The sequence below is a fragment of the Malus domestica genome, chromosome 15 (assembly GCF_042453785.1).
Source record: "Malus domestica chromosome 15, GDT2T_hap1".
Taxonomy (NCBI): domain Eukaryota; kingdom Viridiplantae; phylum Streptophyta; class Magnoliopsida; order Rosales; family Rosaceae; genus Malus; species Malus domestica.
The window spans coordinates 52,706,844-52,730,526 of record NC_091675.1 but is presented as its reverse complement, the minus strand read 5'-3'; the positions used below and the strand labels follow the sequence as shown (position 1 = coordinate 52,730,526).

At 38.4% G+C, this 23,683-nt stretch overlaps 2 protein-coding genes across 2 annotated transcripts; one reads left to right on the top strand and one right to left on the bottom strand.

Moving 5' to 3' along the window:
• Positions 1 to 4,228: 4,228 nt before the first annotated feature.
• Positions 4,229 to 14,810, bottom strand: LOC103425348 (probable helicase MAGATAMA 3). Its single transcript, XM_029094607.2, has 20 exons — positions 14,537 to 14,810; positions 14,260 to 14,434; positions 13,985 to 14,127; positions 13,518 to 13,751; positions 12,930 to 13,121; positions 12,646 to 12,681; positions 12,341 to 12,426; positions 12,109 to 12,156; positions 11,115 to 11,226; positions 10,936 to 11,041; positions 9,744 to 9,841; positions 8,737 to 8,826; positions 8,568 to 8,660; positions 7,631 to 7,684; positions 7,438 to 7,496; positions 7,260 to 7,344; positions 6,125 to 6,496; positions 5,465 to 5,587; positions 5,283 to 5,372; positions 4,229 to 4,762 (listed from the first exon to the last, which is right to left on the bottom strand). Exons 1-20 carry the CDS (start codon positions 14,636 to 14,638, stop codon positions 4,550 to 4,552), a joined length of 2,511 nt encoding a protein of 836 aa, XP_028950440.1. The 5' UTR covers positions 14,639 to 14,810; the 3' UTR covers positions 4,229 to 4,549.
• A 3,250-nt stretch (positions 14,811 to 18,060) lies between these two features.
• Positions 18,061 to 19,489, top strand: LOC103416363 (fasciclin-like arabinogalactan protein 19). Its single transcript, XM_008354618.4, has one exon. The coding sequence runs from the start codon at positions 18,215 to 18,217 to the stop codon at positions 19,259 to 19,261; it is 1,047 nt and encodes a 348-aa protein (XP_008352840.2). The 5' UTR covers positions 18,061 to 18,214; the 3' UTR covers positions 19,262 to 19,489.
• Positions 19,490 to 23,683: the final 4,194 nt, after the last annotated feature.

Sequence of the window (23,683 nt, the reverse complement as noted above, 5' to 3'; positions counted from 1 at the left end):
AACCGCCACTTCGGCCCATACATGGATTCAATTTGAAGTCTCCAGCCAACAAACCCTATTGACTAAAGACTTGGGGGACTACACTATGTACCATATATTAGGCTTCCACAACTGGGCCTCATGAAAAATACTTAGAGGACTTAGCCCATTATTTATGTATTGAGGAGCGAGCCCTTATTCTATAAAAGGGACTCCTTCACTTTCATTAGAGAGCACCCATTATTCATGTACTGAGGAGCGAGCCCTTATTTTATAAAAGGGACTTCCTCACCTTCATTAGAGAGCATTACTGCCAGCTGAGCAACCGCATCGCCGCAAGCATCACTCATAACCCATTATTCATGTACTGAGGAGCGAACCCTTATTTTATAAAAGGGACTCCCTCACCATCATTAGAGAGCATCGCCACCTACTGAGCAACCGCATCACCGCGAGCATCAACTCTAGCCCATTATTTATGTATTGAGGAACGAGCCCTTATTCTATAAAAGGGACTCCCTCACTTTCATTAGAGAGCACCCATTATTCATGTACTGAGGAGCGAGCCCTTATTTTATAAAAGGGACTCCCTCACCTTCATTAGAGAGCATCGCCGCCAACTAAGCAACCGCTTCGCCACGAGCATCACTTCTAACCCATTATTCATGTACTGAGGAGCGAGCCCTTATTTTATAAAAGGGACTCCCTCACCATCATTAGAGAGCATTGCTGCCTACTGAGCAACCGACTCACCGCAAGCATCACTCCTAACCCATTATTCATGTACTAAGGAGCAAGCCCTTATTTTATAAAAGGGACTCCCTCATCATCATTAGAGAGCATCGCCGCCTACTGAGCAACCGCCTCGCCGCGAGCATCACTCATAACCCATCACTTATGTATTGAAGAGCGAGCCCTTATTCTATAAAAGGGACTCCCTCACCATCATTAGAGAGCATCGCCACCTGCCGAGCAACCGTCTCGCCGCGAGCATCAACTCTTAGCCCATCACTTATGTATTGAGGAACGAGCCCTTATTCTATAAAAGGGACTCCCTCACCTTCAACGCCACAAACCGAGCCAACCAAGGCAACATAAGCCACAAGTAGAGCAGTCTCGCAACATATGCTACTTCTAATTGAGCATCATTTCACATTGAGCACCGCCTCATATCGAGTATTCAGTTCTAGACGACATCTAGTTATTTCGGCCCACACATGGACTGAATTTCAAGTCTCCAGCCAAAAGACTCTCTTGACTGAAGACTTGGGGGACTACTGTTTATACCATACTTAAGGCCTCCGTATTTAGATCTCGTATAAATACTCGAAGGACTCAAATGTAATTATGTAATAAATGAAGGGGCAAATATATAATAAGTGAGGAGCCCTTATTCTATAAAAGGACCTCTCACTCTCCTCATTGAGAGAGGCCAATTGTTAGGCCATGGGAAAAGCTCTCTCACCCTCAGAAGCTCTCACCCTCTCATCCTCTCACAAACAAAGAAATACAATATCAGTATGGTCGTAGCCCAAACATTGGGGTGAACCACAATACATCTTGTGTTATTTACTTTCTTGCAAATTCATGGTCGGATTTACGTTGTTCCAAGACCTCCGGTTTTGTGCATCAATAGAACTAAACCTCTGAAACGAGGCACGAGAGGCCTGCTTTAAGCCATAAAAGGCCTTATGTGCATGCAGTTAAAGAATGTGCATGCGGTTAAAAATCAGAGCATCAAACGTAAGAACAAACAATTTATAAATTATGAATATTATTAACAGGAAAACAATAATAAGAATGCAGAGATGGCTATAAACTAAGGCTTACATCTTGATTGACTTAATTCTCATACTAAACTACAAGCTATATTTATAGAATGCAGAATCTAAAGAATCCTAATCAGATAGGTGTGACCCAAACCTAGACAATCAAATAATAACTAATATTCCAACACCCCATGTCAAATTCATGACGGTACACGACATGAGTTGCCAACAAGTAGATGCGGATGCAAGCTCTATTAGGCCGATAAGGCAAGACAATTCAAGCGAGCTTTCAAGCAAAAGAGCAATTATAGCGAACTAGACTAGACTAGACAAGAATGGATTAGACTAGGCTAGTGAACTGGATTGGACTGGCTGGCCAACTAATTCTGGCTAGCAAACTAATTCAGATTCAAACATGCTGATGTTGAGAATGGTAGGATTTTTACCACTTGCAAAAGTAGGAATTAAAATACATAAAAATACTTATAAGAGAACAAGGTTATTATAGTATAAACAGCTCAAGTAAGGTCGTTCTCTATCGGATCAATATGAATAATTTGTATTTGAAACCAATTCTTAGTTAAGTATACAACATAAGTTTTGGAAAAGATTTGAAATTGTGAATTAAAGTAAAAGAACAGAAAATAAATAATTAAATTTGACTAACAAAAATGGGCAATGAGAGATAAAATAAAATAAAGTTTTGGAGAGAAATCAAATGTGAAAAGTATTAGGGTTTAGCCGTTACCATTAACAATCATACGCAGTTCTACAAATTACTTATGAGTTAAAACATGCAACTTTAAAGGTTAAGTTTTCTTAATGCATAATCTCCTCGTGATGTTCAAGTAATTACGTACACTTAACATGTAATCCATCAGTGATGTTTAGATTAAACATAAACATGCAAGACTTAATAAGTTTTATGAATTAGATATGAACAATTAGTCTTAACGTTTCTAGAACTTTGCAGAGAGCATTACATGCCTAGGATGCCTACCGAATCAGCTTCCACTGGTCTCCCAAACTGCAGAGCTAATGCCTCGATAAAGCGCCTTCTAACATCAACCAAGGAGATTGCCTCCAAAACCTTAATAACAAGGCAAAATAGTCATTCGATTTCCCTATTCATTATAGCACGATGCGTCACACTTAGGGTGCATTTGTTGTACCGGACTATCTCGGACTGGATTAACTTCTGGGACTAAGCTGGACTGACTTAGAATAGACTAAGCTGGACTAACTTGATAAAGCATTTGATCAATGTTGGACTAAGAAATGGGATAACGAAAACAATGAAAAATGGACCGTATACAATCATAACAAAATTTCATACAACAACATCATATTCTAAATAACCTACAATCAAATCCTAAATTGAAATATATGCAGGAGGAGAAATTGCTAATTAACTCATAATCCACTCCAAAAGTTCGTTTGCTATATAAAAAAAAAAAAAAAAAAACCAAAGATTTTGCCCAATTCAAATCAAACCAAACAATAAATCCACACTGTAAATAAATTTCCCCTAAATCAAAAAGATAAAAAAATAAAAAATAAAAAATGGGGGGAAAATGGAAAGAAGCGAATCAGTCTATCAGACCTCTACGTAATTAAGATCCTCCATCTTCGAATCAAACCTCCAGTTGCGAGCCTAGCATCGTCTCCTCATGCAAGCTCTCTTCTCCAATGACCCACCCTCATCCCCTCCTCCAATCGACGTGAATGGCCATGCAGCCGACAGTGAAGAGCTTTCTATGGTAGACTCAGCTTCGCTCTTGTCCTTTATGAACAAGTCGAAGAAGTGCGGAGCCAAAAACAAGTACATCTCGTCAACAATCGTCGCCATCGCTGTCAGTGGGGTGGTCTGGCGAGGTCAGTTGACCAGACCAGAACAAAGAAGCAAGGAGAACAACTGGACAAGGACACGAACGATCTTAGCAATCCCGTGCTTATTGGGGGATCTCGCTAAGACCTTCTAACAAAGGACTTAGTCGGAACGAGTCGGCTCTAATCTCATTAAATCTATTCCTACGTGTAACAAACACGGTTTTGGACTAATAACTAGTCCAGTCCAATCCAAGGAGAGTTAGTGAAGGCAAACAAACACACCCTTAATTGTCTATTCTTGTAAGAAACAGTAACGGTTGTCACTAAACTTTAGCAGAAAACTTAACGTTTCTAATTAGAAACGTTAATTCTACGTATAAGACAAAATACAACTCCTACAAAAGTTTTCTACTAAACAGCAACAAGTGTTTAAGAGTCCTCTCAAGGCTTTCAGCTTGTAAGTGATAAAATAATTACTACTAAACAGCTATGTTAGTGACAACCAGTACAAATTTTTTTGATACTAGTTATTTTATATCTAAAGGAATGAAGGCTTGAGCGGCCACACATCCATATAAGTCGAACTTGATACGTATCACTTACAAGTGAAGACGAGACAGTAATAGTAGTCAGGATAACCGGCACAAAAGTTAAGACAAAACTATGTTTTCCATTGTAATGGTAATCGGTATATGTGGGGGTGGGGGTGGGGGTGGGGGTGGGGCTTGACGCATCTAAATAGCTGACGGTAGTTTAACTTACACAAGAAGTCTCCCACCCAAATGAATATAAAAAATTCGGGTGGTTGAAGCTGAAGCAGCTACTTTTGAAGTAATAGAAAGAAAAGCAACAACTGAAGTGGGGATCAAGTTGAAAAGAGGATTCCTCACTTCTTTCTCATTCAAAACGGTGCATGAGACTTTCATCTCACACGGCTTCATATGACCTAAGCAACATTATCATATCGATACTCAGTCATCGCCGTTGCCTCCGTCATCCATGTCCATACCCCCGTCTCCATAATCGTTCTCCTCTCCCTCCGCCGGGTCGGCACCCCCAAAATTGTTTGAACCTGCATAGTTATCCACCTCATCATTCTCAACCTCCTCCAATGAGAATTCTTTCTTGATAGCCATGGTTTCCAGATTCTCATCACTGAAAAATGAAGTGTATGGCTGTGAGACCTGCATTACAAATACAGAAATCGCCAGAACACGCCATACGATTGAATCAGAGGTTTGTGAATACATATAAATGATAAGTATTGGGCTGGAAAGAGATGACAGATTCGATGTCCGAGAGAAACAAAAGAACAATAAAATGGAGAGAGATGTAGTAAATTTGATGTCTGAGAGAAACAAAAGAACAATAAAATGAAGAGAGATGTGGGTAAAGTTCTTAACGTAGCGCTCGTTGCAGTTGATACTAAATGATGCATGGACCAATTTATTCCTCTTGCTTACTCAAAGGACCACAAGTTACGGAAAATCGGCCTAAAACATAAAAGTTGTGGGACCTAGAAATTTAAGAACCTGGTGTGAAGTTTTAAATGCTCAACCTACGATTCTACATTAGCAACATGAACCGTCATATGCGGTTGGACAAAACCAAACACATGAATCAATCACAGCAGATGTGTGGCCAAATTGAGCACGAGGTGTGATGAATAGTGTGTGATTTCATATTCTCAGGAAGAATATTCACCTTAAGCAAACAATCCCTCTTTTCAGCGCTTTCGATAAGGTTATTCCAATGCTCATCGCGCTTCCTTAATGTTGATGCAGATCCCACTACCTGATTAAAAGAAGAGGTCAATATGTAAATGCATATTACATGAAGTAAGACAGTACTTGAAACTTCATTCTTAACTTCAAACGATAACAGACCAAGACAGAAGATTTTGCTCTAGTGATCGCAACATTCATTCGCCGAAAATCAGACAGAAACCCAATTTTTCCATGCTCGTTTGTCCTGACACATGAAAATATTGCAACATCCTTTTCACGTCCCTGAGAAAAACATTAAAAGATCATTTATTCAAACATTTCAATTTTCGCAAATTGAATAATAGGAAAAAATTGTCTCTAAAAGTTCAGGGAGAAGTTATTCGCACTTCAAAAAGGTCATTGTGCACCCGTATCTTATTAAACCATAAGAGAGAAATTGCACCTTGAGGAGTGCAGTGTCAGTAATAACCCCCAATGTTAAAATATTTGATGTTTCTGTTTAACAAATACCCCAACAGTCACATGAGCTCCTCCCACCCCTTTTTCCTCCTCGTCATCGTTTATATCATATTTTATGGTATAATTCGATGAAAATTATGAGATATCATTCACCTTGACAAATCTATGCAACATAAAATGAGATACTCCGACATCTAGACAGCTCTACATAACACGGTATTACATCACCAAAAAAACTGACCTTGAAAACTTCCAAAGAATTAAAAATAAAAACGTCTGATCACCTTTTGAATAGAAAACAAAGTCTATTAGCATTGAGAAGAATTTCAAAGGAATCCATAAAAGAATGAGTCACGATACCTGGCAACCATCAATAGTAGTAATATCCACGAATTTGTCAGACTCCACTCCGAAAGTACTTCTGAAACGTTCTTTGAAGAGAGTTACTTGTCCACGATACGGGGATATAATCGTGAACCGCTGACTTGATTTAAGCTCTGGATATTTATCCACTAAATTATGATACAAGAGCATGATAAAATCAACCTCAGCAACATTCACAACAGATCTACCACTTCCTTCGGGCTTGGATTCCTTCCCTTGATGTATGTCAAAAAAGCAGAAGGGTCCAAAGCATCGATAGTCATGCCAAGAACGTTGTGTCTGCTCTATAATATTAGGACCATCCTCCAATGACTCCGAGTAAAACTCTGCAGAAGGAAAGCTCCTAATCTGCACAGGAATTTTTTATTTCATATATTAGGTTTTGAAATATCCGCAGGAGAGCCATAATTCCACTTTTAAAAATGGACAAAAATCAAGTATCGAAATAAAAGATCTAGAAATTTAAACCTACCAATTATGAAATATGAAATAGAGACAAAGAGACACACACAGAATCTAATATCAAATAAAACTGAATACAGGATCACAGATATAAAATTAATTACTACGCTTCTTATTTGAGGCCCAGACGAAGCTCACATTGTTATGTCATATTCATTCAATAATAGTTATTACTTTCACATTCATTTTCAATGGAACATGTACTCTAACTTAGAGCTGGGCACGGTTCCAGCCCATTATGTTGCTGGTTGTCAGGCAGAGTTCTGACTGGTTTGTTGCCAGAACTGACAACCGCACCAACCATTGGAAGTTGTCACCAAAGTTCAATTTGTACCCGAGGAATCAGCTCGGTTCTGGTCAGTTTCTGCAACAAGAAAATACTGCTAGATGGAATAGAGGGTTGCCTGGCAGAAGTGATGGGAGATTTGGCCCCCGAGAAAAGTTACAGATCTCAACGGTGAGAATCACTCATGAAGAGAAGAGAAGTGGAGTATATTGCAGACGAGAGATCGAAGGCGAAATTGAGCTAATGCAACATCGAGATAGAAGGAAAGAGTGCACCACGTTTATCAGAAGCTAAATTATTAGAATATGGGTCATCAACATAAAATATTTTTCAATAAACTTCGTTGGATGTTTCTGATCTAACCTCTGGATGCATTCGATACTGCATCTTCAGCATGGTCACTGGATAGCCAGCTCTCTGAAATCTCTCAAACAAACTCGTTCCATACCTTCAATCAGGAAAACAAGTGTGAGAGAATCAGATATTTAACCTATAAATCAATAAAATGACCGAGAGAATACATCACAATATCGTTGTTTACCCGAGTTTATTAGCAACAGTTGAAATTACAGTAGCTGGAAGTTGAACCGGGTCACCGATCTAAACGTTAAAAATTCAGAACTAAGAATGGCTTGAAGCCTAAATATTAAGCACAAGTATTGGTGCACAGTATAAAGTAAATTGATAACACAAAGTAAATTATGAGAAAGCCCTGTAATAGCATTATAATTTACCAGAAATACTTGTTTGCATCCATTTGTCAATGGAACAAGAGTCGCTGGTTCCACCTATATCATGCATAACATGAAGTCGATTAGACTTTATTCCAGTTGATGAAACTTTAGTACCTTTTGTACAGAATCATACACAAGAATAAATACTCCCAAGAATTATCAAGAGCCATAAATTCCTAGTTTATATTTAGTATTGCATTGTCTTCAGCTGAAAACAAATAAATAAGACACGTAGTGGTAACCTTATTTGACCAGCAAATCAATCAGGATGGTTAATTTTTTTTCTTTTGCTACGATACCAGAACAGTTGTGTAAGACGTTAAATTTGAAAGACATACAAAAAGGTTACACATAAATCTTTCATTAGCCATACTAACGGTTTACTCTTGAACACTTCTGATTATACTCTAGATTGTCGAAACATTTGTTTATCTCCTCCTTACAGATAATGCCATCAAGCACAGCCAACATAGTTTTTCAATTACAGAAAAATGAACCTCATTCATCCCAAAAATAAATATACACCATATAAACAGTGCTCAATGGCCAACACTTTGAAAACACGGCGTCTCCAAGTTTTAAGAGTTGAAAACTCAAACTTCAAATCAACTAAAAAACAAAGACTTTCAGAAATAAAGAGTGGAGGCTGCAGTCATGTCCACCATGGAGCAGCCGCCCATAAGGGCACTACTCAAGGGGCGAGCCCCTCAATTTATATACACTAGATTGGTCATGGACATAGACTGCCCAAACATAAGTAATGAAAAACAAATAAGATTTGTGAAATTAGTAATCCTAATAGATGATGAATTCATTAATTAATATATACAGTTACACATCCGCATTTAGAATGTCTACAAGAAAGGAGAGAGGGAAAGGAGTAAAGGTACAAACTAGGAACTATAAAAAGATAAAATAACAGATTACATGAACTTACAGCTTGTGCAGCTTCATCTATTATAACAACATCAAAATCTCGATTCCATTTGCTGAAAAGACTTGAACCACTAAAGCTAAGGGTAGAAAACACCTGTCATGTATACATACATTACAAGCGAAACTAAATGTCTAAATCTTCAGCTATAACAAAATGCAAAGTAGCATACAATTACAGACTCCTCCAAAATTTCTGCTCGAAACCTTTCAGCACCTTCTCTACCTTTACCACCACCTATACTTCCTTTCTTCCGTTCTACCTGCAACAAGAATCTTTCGGTCAACTTCAAGAAACACACATTACGTTAGATCTTTTCTTATCAAGTTCAAGCAACACAACACAACCAACTATAATGTAGGGAATTAACAAAAATTTGACATCAACTTCTACTATGTTTTGTTATCAGAAATTGTAAGTAAATTGACAAATATATATATATATAGATATATATTATCTTTTTATCAATTGGCCTATGGGCTTTGAGTAAACTTCTTTCCAGAGTAATTGAAAAGACCTTCATCAGGGGAACCCATCTAGTGGATGGAAAGCGGTATCGTCTCCTCTAGAGACCTGGATGATGGAATCAAGGATCTAAATAGCAGAACAAATGCTGACTTCCCGTATAGCGCACAGAGAGGGCTTAGGCTTTCAAGGATGAGCAATGGGTGGTTTCCAGAATAGATTTGATGGGAAGGTAGTTTACTTGTTAATCTGTTAAGAGTAAGGAAAAGACTCACTCAACGTACTATAAAAGAGCTTGGAGTGTGTAACTCCGTGCTTTGACAAATAATCATCCACTGGGCAGGTTTTGGGACAGATAAAGCCTCTACATAAGGCTCCGTCTGTTATTTTTCTGAATGAGCTTCACAACCAGGCAGGTTTTGGGACTAATAAAGCCCAGTGTTCCATAACAGACTATTCACCATAATCTTAGGTTCTTCTAGAATATTGGGGAACTGCCCCTAGTATCTGCGATTTAATTACCTTTAGATTTTAACCATTTTAGTAAATAAACCTTTAAAAGGCCTGTTAATGATGTATACTAACATTAATCACCTTTTGGTTTGGTTTACCTTGTACACATTCTGAGCAATATTTACAAGTACTCTTAGTTCAAGGATGATAATGATTATAAAGTGAAACTCAATGTTGCCTCATTTACTGCCAAATACACACCAGTTCATCCATGGAGACTGCACGGACAGAATGATGTTCCTTAAGACCAATCCGCACAATTTTGGGGTTATACGAATGGTCACTTTCATCGCGCACTCCTGAAATAAACCAGAATACATTTGAACGAACTATTACATCTGGATGGAAAATCAATAGAACTATGTTCATGTGAAAAGACCATATCAAATGCAGGAGGAACCAAACACCAAGTACCAATAATCAGAAATTCAACTTCTCAAATATTGAGGTCATGCTGGGTGTCCCCCAATCCTAACCCATATATATGTGGACTATGCCCTTATATGATCTATCCACTATGCCCTTAGTGTTGTGTTTTTATAATTTTATTGGACCTAAAATACTCTACATGACATGTCCTTGAGTTTCATTCATTTGGTCATACAAATGGGTTAATGTGTTGATGACCTACTATCTTAAGGTTCTTAACGAATTGTGTTGGTGTGCAGTCAGCATCATAAACTTTTTTCTTAGAATAATAAATCAAAGTCATGCTTCAAGTTTATTTTCTTGATGATAACGGAAGTATTGGATTTTTTAAAAAGGCTATCAACCTTTTTCTTTATTACTTCCATAGACAGTGTTTCTTAAAAAAATAACATTTAAATTTCGTAATTATAAGCATGCAGAAGTACAATGTCTTAAAATGAACTATTTAATTTTTGGTTTTTATTACAAATAGTCCCTAACATTTTTAAGAGTCATCGTGTTGGTCCTCCACACATCAATGTTGTCCTTGTTGTCCAATCTGTTATTATTGCTGTTAAAGTTCATCGTGTGCATAACATGAGACTCCTTTTCAAGCGGCATTATTGTCAAACCAATGCTCCCTTTGGCTCTTCTACTGGTTTTGACTGGGTTTCCACTAACACCCCCACAACTTACATTTTTTATAAGAAACAGTCAATGACTTACTATTACTGCATTATACTTTATCGGAACATGAATCAAATTTACACAGCAAGCAATATTCATAGTGTTTACTTATTATTAACCTCGGGATAATTTCTATGCATGTATGTGTCTCCTACTCAATAATCAAGCTAACAAGAGAATTTTTTTAAAAACATATAAACGTTCTGGAATGAAATGCAAATGTAGTGTACATGTACTCCAGTTGCCAAAGATAAGGATCATGCTAAATTATGTGGGATGCTGGGAAAAAAAATTGTACCATAGTTTAGAACACGCAAAACAATCTCATCAAGTGCGGAGTTTGAAGGAGCACACACAAGGACACGTACACGATATTTACGACTAGAATTGACCACTTCCGGTTTCTGCAAATTGCATAGTTTTAGAAAACAGGAATATCTCAAATCACAGTAATCAAATGCAAAGATTTACTCTTACCAACTCATTTCCAGTGGTCGGAAAAACACCATCATCACCATCCACAGGCATTATTTGCTCCCTAGGATTTCTACCACTAAGCCATGGAGACGCTTTTATCCAATGTTTGAATCTGATAAATGTACAAAAGATTACTAGACATTGAATACCAGGCTACCAGGATGGAACATAACATAAGCATAAAAGAACTGTCTACCTGTTATCATGTTGGAGTTATAGTCCAAACTCAAAATCTCTATTTACAAGATAGCTAAAACCCCTGATTTGGATATATTATTATTGTACCCAATTATTCCACTTTAAACAGTGATGAATAATTAAATGCATAGTGTCCAGGAGATTCAGAGGAAATTTGTTTGGCCTGGGGTAGCTGGCAAATTTAAGCACATTTGGTTAAGTGAGGTACTGTTTGTCAAGCATAGCAGAGGGATAGGAGTCGAAAAGACTAAATTGGTCAATACTTTGATCTTGTAGGCCAAAAGCGCAACAAGCCCAAGCAGAGAATTAGTATAATAGCAGGCCAAATAATTGAATCAATACATCTGGAAAATATCAAGGTCAACCGGATTCTAGAGTTTCTAGAGCTTTAATGTACCTAGGAAAATTAACTAACGGTCAAAGGGTCGTCCTTGGAAAAAGTCTATGGGGTACTAACGTGTGGAAGGGTAAATATCCCGGTAGCGCCTCTGTGTGAAGCATGCAAGTTGGTCATAATGAGGCAATGAACAGTATTTCAAGATACCTATTTCTTGTGAGGGGTTCACAATTCTAAGGTCTGAGGCCCTATGTTTTTTCAACCAGAGCTATTCCTATTTCCAACGATAATGATCCCACTTAATCCTTCCCTTACTGAACTACATCATTGGGCATCTTTAAAATCTCAATAAACTAAGAAAAGAAGCAAGTAACATATAAAGAAACATTGACATTCGAGACAATATCTACATTCCGAATATAAGCCAGACAAAAAAAATTGCATTAAGTAACCACATACTTCTCCTCTCTAGATAACTTTGGCCGGCGCTTTATGGTTGACTCACCCCTGCAAGAGAAGGAAGCTGCATATGAGCAAAAGAAAATTGATATGAAAAATACAGATGTGTTATATTCAATTCTTACTTCTTACAATCACAAACGAGTCTAAAGTTCTAGGGCAATTTTTCTCTTGGATTTTCTTACATAGTTGACAAAATCATTACAAGAGTTGGTAAGACTAATATTTTAACCTGGAGTTCATTCTTGCTGGAGTAGCATGCAAAATGGCACTAAGAAGCCCAAGGATAGTTTGTGTCTTTCCTGTTCCTGGAGGACCCTAAATGGAAGCTTGAAATCAGAATATATCCATTAAGATGCATTTTTACAATTATTAAGAAAAATGAACTAGAAAATGAGATGAAAAGAAGCATTAAGCTTGTATATGCATTTATAAGACCACAATGAGATGAAAAGAAGTAGCAAGCTTGTATATGCATCCATAATAATTTGACAAAAAGGCAAGAAAAGAAATTAGAAGTAAGATTAAAAAGAATACCTGTATCAGGACAAATGGTTTACGCGATAGACCAGCCTGCAGTAAATAATAATATTCTTTCATTAATCCTTATACAAAATTCGAATAATAACAGACAAAGAGCTCCGAGCACAAACACGGACACACGGACTTGGACCTTGATGACGGGCTTCTCCAAGATCACAATGCATGAGCAACGTCTATAAAACGTTGAAACAACCAAATTGCATATACAACTCCCATAACATGCGAGCATCATACATGAGAAGTTAATACATAAATGTACACTTTTAGTATTAACTTACCTGTATGGCGTTTTGTTGAGATTCATTAAGATTTTCTTTTATATATTCCTGCAGAGGTCCAGAAATTTTCCAGGCCTGGCCTTCCGAATTGATATTTTTTTCAGCAGCTCCAAGAATTATATCCTTAAAAGGGAGAGAACCAATTGACCGTAGAGCTACATATTCACGAGCAATAGTTGATAAACTGCAAATCTGAAACATATATTGAATAAGTGAAAAAGAATTTTTGTCTTTATATTGAACAACTATGGTCTGGGATTTATAATAACTGGTCATGTTGGCAACTGAGCCAAAAACTCCCTATCATGAAGAAACTAAAAAGCATGAATTTTCTAAACTGGTAAGCTATTTCTATAAAAGAATAGCTTAACCACTTAAAATGATCAAGGATTTTCTAACTGAACATTCAGACGTAAAATTACCTATATACATCAATTAAAAACCATGTTATCACGTTACTAGAGCTTAATTCTAATATTTTCCAATCAGTATACACAACAGAAAAAAGATCTCCACCAGAAAAAATAAAAAAAATAAAACAAAACATGATGCAGCAAAAGATATGTAAGTTCTTAAGAATCGCGTTACCTTTAGAGTGTAAAAGAACCGTCGTTCTGTAGAAGTCACCAAAGACTTCACATTTAACAGCCTAGGACATTCAACTGCATCTGTCTCCAAATTTGTGACTTCTCCACCCAAATACATTCTAATCCTAAAAGAACTCGCCTGGCGGCTTTCCACCAATGCAAAAGCATAGTCCCGTGGATGTTTGGCAGATGGAGGTTGGATATACTTCTCTTTACCATCCGTTACCCATTGAAGCTGCAATAACAAACCCCATCAAAAGAGTAAGAAACCTACATTATATAAACTCATACAATCAAAAGAGTAAGATTAAACTCCTATCAGTGTAGCGGCGTGCTAAGGGCAAAATTTTTATTTTTCACGGGTATTTCTCAAAAGTTGGAGAACGAACTACCGAAAATGTAACACTAATGCTTAGCTATAGGATAAATGCAAGAGAGACAAGCAAGATTTGAACTTGAACTAATTACCTTTTGTCCGGAAAGAAGCAAAAGATCATTCTGCGTTATTGATCTGCTCTCTTCCATGTCACCCTGGTCGCGGGTAAGGGTTGCTAAGTGAAACCCGTCCACGTCAGTGTACTCGACAACCAAGTTTTCCCTGGGGTCTTCCACTGCATTGTTCCATACATACACATAAATTAAAAGAGCGAGACTAAATTCACAAAACCAACATGAAATTGAGAAGTAAACAAATTTTCTCGGAAACCAAACAGAAAAGGGAAAAGGAAAGGTGAATGCAATACATTCATCCATGTCTTTTTCCTGAAGAATCTGAGCTTTGACTTCTTCGAAAAGAAGCGGTTCGTATGTAGAGATATAGTCATCCACATCTTTGTAGGTGTCTTTCACTCTTGCAATTCCTAAACCCTCATAATCTATCTCTCCCCCCTTACTCTTCTGCTGCTTGTCCTTCAGCTTCTGCTTCCCAAACAATGCAAATTCATCAATTTAATACACAACAAATACATATATTTATACATTTATATAGATATATATAGAGAGAGAGAAAGAGAGAGTTACGTTTGCCTCTTTTCTGAGACGGAAATAGTCCCAACTGAGAATAATCCTGTAGAAGCGGGCAATGGCAGCGTCTTCCTGAAGCTTGTCTTTGTCCACCGCCATTAGAGAAGGAGAGAGACAGAGAGTGGTAGAGTGTGTGGAGGCGGCGGAGAGACGGCTGCTGATTGCTGAGAGTGACGGAGAGCAGACAGAAGAGTCGGAGAGAAAATGGAGGGAGGGAGATTCTGATGGGTTTTTCTGTGTCTGCCACTCTTACGAGGGTTTTTAACTTTTAGAGTAAATTGTACAAATGGTCCCTCAACTTTAATTAAATTGAAGCAATGGTCCCTCAACTAAAAATCCATTACCTTTGGTCCCTCAACTTATCAAAACGTGCAGCTATGATCCCTCAACTAAAAATTCATTACCATTGGTCCCTGAACTTTAATTCAAGTGGAGAAATGGTCCTTTAACTTTAACCCAATTGTAGCAATGGTCCTTTCAATATAACTCGTTTTGACAAATTTTTTGACATAGTTGACGAAAAGAACCATAATTATACACTTTGATGAGTTAAGGGACCCTAATTATATAAATGATCATTCCAACATAGCTTATTTTGACAAATTTTTGACAAAATTGATGAAAAGGACTATAGCTACACATTTTGATAAGTTGAGGGACCAATGGTAATGGATTTTTAGTTGAGGGACCATTGCTCCAATTTGATTAAAGTTGAGGGACCATTTGTACAATTTACTCTAACTTTTATAATGCTTTTCTGTGTCTGATTTAATTAACCAAATTATGGGGTCAAAACGGCAAGTATTATGAATTCTGTATCGTGACTGGGGAATATTTTGCTCACCGTGAGATGCTCACCATCTTACTTATAAATCGTTTTAAATTTCGAAACGTGTAGTGGTTAGATATAAATTTTAAAATTTAAATTCATACAAAAATGATAAATATTTTCATCAATCAAGAGTGGTGAACAAAAAAGCGGTCTTGTGACTACGAGAGAAAAGACTTCAACTTCATAAAAAGTCCCTTTTTTGCTTGACGGATAGTACTATTCACACACTTTATTTTGCTGCTCATACACTTTTATTAATTTTTTACCATTGATCTTCTTCAATTCATTTGATCTGATGATCGAAAATCAAAAAAATGTGTGATAAGTAAAAATAGGTTTGTAAATAACACTACCATTCTCAACCTGTTAACAAGTAACACTTACATGACACAAATACATTGCTACAATAGCGTTCTGCCAAAAATGAAATTATGTATAAATTTTTATTCACATGTCCTTATTTTATTGACACGAGACGTCATGATTCATGTTGTTCCCCTTAACTTTGGTGTAGTGTTACTTCCTTTCAGAACTAACCATGGTCAGCCTATAACGAATGAACTATTAGTTTTAGTGATATCTCTCTTTGCAACGTTAGAAGATATCTCAAATTCTATTCACTCATTGTCACTTTTTACTTACAAATTCTCCCCAAGTCCCAACACCTTTGAAGAAGAAAAAAATTAAACACCTATTGACGATAAAAGGAAAATGGCTTTCTGAACTAGGAAAATGTAGGTGAACCTTATTGTACAGCAAGAAAATTGTGCGACATATCAAAGAAAAGAGTAATGTTAGGTAGATTAAATTTGTCGATTAAAATTGCAAACAAAATGATGTGTCACCAATAAGGAATAAATACGTTAATCAACACTTCCATGTTATTTTATTTACAAATTTAATTTTTCTACCATTACTCTAATGAAAACCAATCGACTATTTACTTGTACAGTCTGCTTGAGCTGAGCTATATTTCCTTTCTCCCTTCTCTCTCTTCCCTCTTGCTCTTCTCTCCCCAACTTGGCTGGCGACCACAGACCACCAAATCAACCAAAAACAAACCCTCCTCTCACACTCAATGTAACTCTCATATCGATTTTTTAGAAATTCTCAGTTGGTTCGATTATTTTGCAATTTAAAGTTTTGGTGTATAAAGTCCGGCGAACTGTTTTAAAGTTTTAGTGTACCAAGTCAGACAAACTGTTCATGACTGAACACCGGTTAATCATACTTCTCATTGACACCGATCATCTCCCATTCATCTTAGGGACCAAAAACACTCGTTGCTAATGATAAAAATATGTCAAGTATTACACAAAAACAAGAAATTAAACAAAGAGTTTTCATATGTTTAAAATAAAAAACGATCTAATCACGTTTGATTCGATTTACACTTCATTAGTCGATGTAAAAAGAGCCTGAGGGTGTGTTTGTTGCGCCGGACTATCTCGGACTGGACTAATTTCAAGGACTAAGTTAGATTGGCTTAGACTAGATTAAGTTGGACTAACTTAGTGAAGCGTTTGATGCAGTATTAGACTAAGAAGCTGGATAATAACAAATTCTAATATTATATTATTTAATCTATAAATTATTAATATTTCATCTGTTCCTACCATTTCTGTCCCACTCTCTCCCTCTTTTCTTAGTTCTTCATCCCACCCTCTCCCTTTTTTTTCCTCCCAGACCTCTCGATTCCTGTTTCTCTCTCATTCCCAGTCAAACTTCTTAACGATTCCAGTCTCTATTTCCCTGTCCTCCCTCCCTCTATAGCTATGTGTTGTTCGAAAGGAACCAGACGGCTCCATTTTTCTCGACGAGTTGCAGGTTTCCTGACGTGTTTTCCTGCCAACCCTCGTTGAATCGGATGAAGTTAGCACCGCCAAAAAAATCCTCACCATCCCTGGACCGAGATCTTAGCTTTGCATGCTCGAATCTGTCATGGATTTGAAGAAGCCCAAATAGGCCGAGACTTCCAGGCCATTTTCCAACCACATTCGACCACCTTTTAGCCTCAATTTAGGTAGAATCATAATCTTGTCACTCCCAGCTTCAATTTGGTATATTTTATATGAAAGTTGGTTGTGAAATGGATCTGGAAGAGAGTCGAATTGGAAAGTTAATAATTGATATAGGAGACCGGAGATGACGAGGAGTCTGTCGGGAGTGGTCGTTGAGCATGACGAGGACGAGAGAGATGATATTCTTAGCTAGTCCCATGGTTTTTGGGGGGCTTCGTTAAGACCGGCTAGCCCATGATTTAGTCTAGGCAAGTGAGACTTAGTCTCATTAAATTTAATCCCTGCTGGAAACAAACTTGGGACTGGACTAATCCTTAGTCCTGTCCAGTCCAATGAATTTTAGTGAGGGCAAACAAACGGCCCTGATAGTTTAGCGTGGCATGATTAATTATCGGTTTTCAAGCTTTTGTGTGTAATTTTGAACAGAAAAAAAAGAAAAAAGAAAAAAAGGGCTTTTGTGTGTAACAAGATGAAATCGTTGCTAAGTGTTCAGCGTGGCAATTTCGTAATAATATTGAAAACTGAAACAGACCCAACGGCGTCGTTCTTCCAGTAGTGGGACTGTGTGAGTGTCAGTTTAACCAAGAAAGGTTAATGACATAACTACTCTTTAAGTAAAAGCTGAACAGGGTATCGATGGAGGGCTATTATCGTCATTGAGACATATGGCAAATCCGTAATAAAACCACCAACCCGCAGGCACCAAAAAGTTGTTACAACAAGAATAAAAAGCCCGCCAAAAACCATTTCGTCTTCCCCAAACCAGTTCCTTCGTTTCTTGATTGCTTGATTCTTGCTCTCCAGACTCACCACCACCAATCAATGGCTTCCAGCGTCCGTACAATCTCCCTCGCCGCCGTCCTCCTCCTTCTTGCTCTCATCTCCTCCCCGAGCGGCGTCGTTTCACTCACTACCCGCGAGTACGAGTCGATGCAGCGAGTGCTCCGCGGCCACGGATACAACCTCATCTGCAACGCCATGGCCACCTCCGACCTCCAGTGGCTTCTCCTCACCCTCCCCGCCAACGCCTCCTTCACCATCTTCGCCCCCACCGACGCCTCCCTCTTCGCCCTCGACATGACGCTCCCCGCTTCCTCATACACCGACACCCTCCGCTTCCACGTCGTCCCTCTCCGCCTCTCCCTCTCCAACCTCCGCTCCCTCGCCTCCGGCTCGGTCCTCCCCACTCTCCTCCCCTCCAGCGCTCTCCGCCTCGTCTCCACCCGCCCTCTCTCAGTCGGCGGAGTCGACGTTGTTTTGCCCGGCCTCTTCTACTCCCGCCACGTCGCGGTCCACGGCCTCGGAGGCATCGTCAGCCTCGCCTCTCTCGTTCCCTACAGTTCCCCCTCTCCGGTTCCCATGGCCACTACTGGTGATTCCAACCGTACTGATTCTCCGGTTCCCAAGGTCGAGCCCATGGTCACTACTGATGATTCAAACCGTACGGATCTCAATCTCTCTCCTGGCATCGCACCGTCTCCGGTGACTACTGGATCTCCGTCTTCGTCTCCCACTGTAGGCCACGAGATCTCGCCGGCTTCCGTACCAGAGGACGAAATTTCTCCGGCGGCGGCGACGGCACCGGTACAATCGCCTTTAACGGCCGATTCCGTGGCGGAGAGGGCTAGGGTTCTGTTGATGGAGATCAATGGAATTTCAGATCGTGAGAAATCGAAAGCGATCTCCGACGTCGATCAGATCTTGGCCGGCGAGTCTCAACCGTCAATGATGAAGGAGCAACCGGAGGTTGGCAATAAGCTGGAGAAATGCGGAGCGTTGGATGAGATGGCCATCGACTGCTTCGTGCCAGACGGCGTGACGGGGTTGGATCACAGCAGCGTTCACCGCGTCGTTCGCGTTCTGACCTGACGGAGGCTCCTCGCTCGGCCCCACCACGTCCGATCGACACGTGGTAAAATCTTGACCGGTCTGTGATGATCTTGTACAAAGTTTACTTGACGTACAGCTGTGATGATTTCTGAATAAAATTCACATGTCAGACAGACATTACGCTGTACGGAATTCTAATATCTGTCGAATTTTATTTTTGTTGCGATTTTCAGAAAGTGGATTAATTGATACATTGAGATTTTCGAATATTGTGCAAAAAAAAAAAATAGTATTGGATATTTTGATTCACAATTTGGGTATTCATTTTAATTTTCTACTTATAACTAGTCATGAAATTAGTATCGTATATGTTTACGTTAAAATTCTACTATTCTTCATTGTATGTGCATTGAGATATTTAATAGTTAGATCTTAATAATCGGTCTTTGATTGAAAATCTAACAATATACTGATGTAACACCCGAGCATAGTAAATTTGATTTATGTAGTAGTTGTTTTCTTTTTCTTTTGGGGGTTGGAGGTGTTTTAAATCAACACATATTTGCAATTAGGGTCGAGTCAATTGTCGTTAGGAATAAGGGCTCGTTTGAAAGAACGTTTAAAATGATCGAAAGAGTTTTTGATGAAAGTGTTTTTGTGTTCCACAAACACCTTAAGTGGTTTTCATAATTCATTTGCATTTTTACTAAGAATTGGTTACAAAAGCACTTTCATCATAAGCGTTTTCAATCATTTAAAAACACTTCCAAATGAGTCATAAGTAAATGATGTTAGAATTGTTGCTAACTTGCTACCATTTGCTTGTCCAAATAATAATTTAGGTAATGAACTAGTTGAGATCAAATAGGAAAATTAGCCAATATAGAAGGATTGTGAATAGGCTTTGCTGAAATGGCTTGGCTAGTATATAAATTTTTAGAGTGTGAAAAGACTAAAAAAACCCGCTCATATACCCTTATGCAGCCTTCCTCAATCACAAGAAAATGAAAAAACAACACAAGAAAATGAAGTATGATAATTTGGTGACTAATGTTGGCTACTGAATTTTACTCTAAGTCTTGAAACCCATTTCCGAAAGCTAAAATTTTGTATGATAGTTACTTTCTGTTTGTACCATACTTGACCAATCCCGAAACTACTGAGCACCGGTCAACGTTATACCATCAAGGACCCAGAAGAGCTTCTCTTCAACCAGGAGGCCAATCACAATGCGACACGTGTCGACATCAGAAGCCAATCACAGCTCGACACGTGTCAACATCAGAAGCCAATCACAACACGACACGTGTCAATGTTAGAACAAAACTAGAAACTCTCCTCTATAAATAGGGATCATTCTCCCACAATAATCTCTAATGTCATTTTGTACTAAACTATTCACTAGAACTCACAAAATGAGAGCTTGAACCTATGTATTTGTGTAAACCCTTCACAATTAATGAGAACTCCTATACTCCGTGGACGTAGCCGATCTGGGTGAACCACGTACATCTTGTGTTTGCTTCCCTGTCCTTATTCATTTACGTACTTATCTTCACTAGTGATCGAAGCAACCAAGCGAAGGTCACAAACCTGACACTTTCTGTTATACCAAAGTCCTCGCTGATTTTGTGCATCAACACTTTCAATTTTCAAAAAAATGAAAATTGAAAACCAAAAAGTAACGAAAGTAGTTTTCATTTCATTTTTTTGAAAACTAAACTTAGTTACTAAACAAGATTCAATTTTTAGTTTTCCCAAATAAAAACTAAAAAAAAAATGGTTATCAAATCCTCATCTTATATGACAATCATATGAGATGTTAACCTATTACGTGAAACATTTAAGGAAATTTCAGGCATTGTATAGCCTTTATTTAACTAAGTAGTGAACAAATGACAAAGAAATAGGGAGGAGGAATTAATTAAGAACAATATTTGGCTACTCAAAGATGAGTAAGAACTCCTACTTAGAATTTCTCAAAATTGTTCTTTGTCAATTTATAGAACTTTATATTTATAATCAGAACCGTTTATATTATAAATCACCCTATAAAGATCGCCTCTGCAAAAATCAATTAAAACTAAGGTCGTTTAGTCATCAAACTGTTTAAAAACAAATGAACCGAATTGGTAAAAGCATTAAGAATCGTCTATGTATTTGCTACAATAGATTGACTAAACGACCTTAGTTTTAATTTATTTTTTGCAAAGATGATCTTTACAGTGTGATTCATAATATGAACGATTCTGATCATATGTACAAAACTTTGTGATTAAAACACTAAGAGTTTTGAGTAGGAGTTTTTACTCATTTTTGAGTAGCCAATTAATTAACTACCATCGGGTGGCTCAATGGTTGTGGACGAATTTCAAGCCCGTATTTCACACATCACGTCCTGGGTTTGATTCCTGATCCTGGTGAATTGCACGATGGTGGCTGGGGAAGACTGAATTGCATCTCTGAGTCTTTCTGGCTCACGGTAGGATGGAGTGCCGAGCGAAGCCACCAGATGATTCTCTTTTTAAGAAAAAAAAAATTAATTAATAATGAGATGAGGAAAGATCAAATTAGCCCAAACAATACACTGCATACATGCAAACATAGGCCCAAGCAAAGGAGGAGGAGGAGGAGAGCATATGGGCCGAAAGAAATGGCCAAGGGTTAAAATGGTCATTTCGCAATTCCTTACGGAAGTAGGAGATGTAATGAACAAGACGTCGATTTGTCCCCATACCGACTTTCTTTCTGTATATAAAGGGAACGGCAGCTTGGTTTTGTTCAATTCAAATTTTAGTTAAAGGTATTGGCAGCACTCGAAAGAAATGGCGAAATCAAAAACAACACCGGAAGCAGCAGCAGGAAGAAGCAGCTCCAAGAGCAGAAAGAGTAGTCCATTTGGGACGACGATGATGGATCTGATGTTTCCCAATAGTTTCTCCGAGTTGGAAATGAAGGCGATTGAGCTTCTCGTACAGCTAAGCACCACCACCACCACCAGCGGCGGCGGATCAGCAGCATCCGAGGTGTCTAATTACTACCTTACCGGCAACGAAGAAATCACTAGTACTGATGCTAAGGGCAGAGCAGCTGCTGTTCATGATGGTCATCGCGATCAGGTGTCGTTGTCGTCGTCTTCGTCGTCCAAATCCCAGAAAATTTTGTTGACTGAAGGTGTAGATCGTGTGGATGAAGACGAAGATGGAGTAAGTTTGGGGTTGGGGCAGATGAGGAAGAAAAGATTTGGATCCATTTCGGAGCTGTACGAGCTGACGGAGCCTCTTAATAATCTTAACAGGAAGAAGAAGAGGATGAGCGGACATGCATCGTCACGTTCAAGTTGAACAACATTAATAATTTATGTCTAATTTAATTTAGAGCTTGCTTCCAACTTTGAGGTGTGAATGGTGGTGGTGGTGGTGGTACTTGTGGTGGTTATATAATACGGGGCTTGTAGTTTAGTTAGTTAATAATATTCGCTGAAGTCGGTAAATTATGTTATATAAAAATTTGATTAAGAACATTCATCCTTGTAATCCATGTCGGTACATTATGTTACATAACAAGTTAATTAACAACATTTATCTTTGCATCCGAGATCAATGAATTATGAACATGTTTATAGTAGAGAGTCTGAGACTCATTAAGTGTGGGGCTTTGGGGATGTTCTCTTGTTAAACAATTGCGAACTACTCTTTATGCAGGTTGTTTTGATCACTTTTTAAGCCTAACCATGCCAAAAATTTCATTCTACACTTCAAACTTTCTATATTAGGAAAGAAAAATACACTTGTGAGGAGTGTAGGATGAGATTTTTAAAGTGCCAATAACACTTCCCAAAAAAAATTATGCCAAACTTTTGGTAGGCCCTACCTTGAAGTCATAGGTGTCGAGTAACACAACCTGATATTCAGTTCTATCTAGATATCTGGGTCGGGACGTGTCAGATAGCAAGCGGTTCCAAAATCCAGCTGGGTTGTACTGAAAAATAAACCGAAAAGGTTGCTATATAGCTGTATAAGCAACAACAAATGGTGCTGTGATATTTGAGTTGCTCCAAGCCAGACTAAAACACAGAAACTTGGCTTTTGCCACAAAAAGAAACAGAAAAACTTGGGCGAGGATACTCCGGTTAAAAACTGTTGAAATATTCTACAACGACAATATCTTTGAGAAAAGAAGAGTTTAAATATTATAATCTCACTCCAACTAATACAGAGACCTTTTGTGAAGGCCCACACCTGACAAATTGTGCAGTGGTAGTTACCAAGTTGAAGACAATATCAGTATTTTGAAGGTGAACCTTTAGCCCGTCTCCCTGATAATTTGACCAAAACTAGGGTTCATGGATAAGCTGCAAAGCGGCCTGGGAGTCCAGGGTTCAACCTTGTAATCTACCAAGCTAGGTCAAATCTATGTCTAGTCCTACTGAACTTCGACATACTTGACAACGGTAACGAC

Bases quoted from the DNA above. Each gene is read 5' to 3' on its own strand.
- LOC103425348 (XM_029094607.2), bottom strand. From the start codon at position 14,638: ATGGCGGTGGACAAAGACAAGCTTCAGGAAGACGCTGCCATTGCCCGC. The intron at 12,427-12,645 runs GTATTCTTTTTA...GCTTCCATTTAG, and splicing joins AACCATTTGTCCTGATACAG to GGTCCTCCAGGAACAGGAAA. The intron at 8,661-8,736 runs GTATGCTACTTT...TATACATGACAG, and splicing joins TTTTGGAGGAGTCTGTAATT to GTGTTTTCTACCCTTAGCTT.
- LOC103416363 (XM_008354618.4), top strand. From the start codon at position 18,215: ATGGCTTCCAGCGTCCGTACAATCTCCCTCGCCGCCGTCCTCCTCCTT.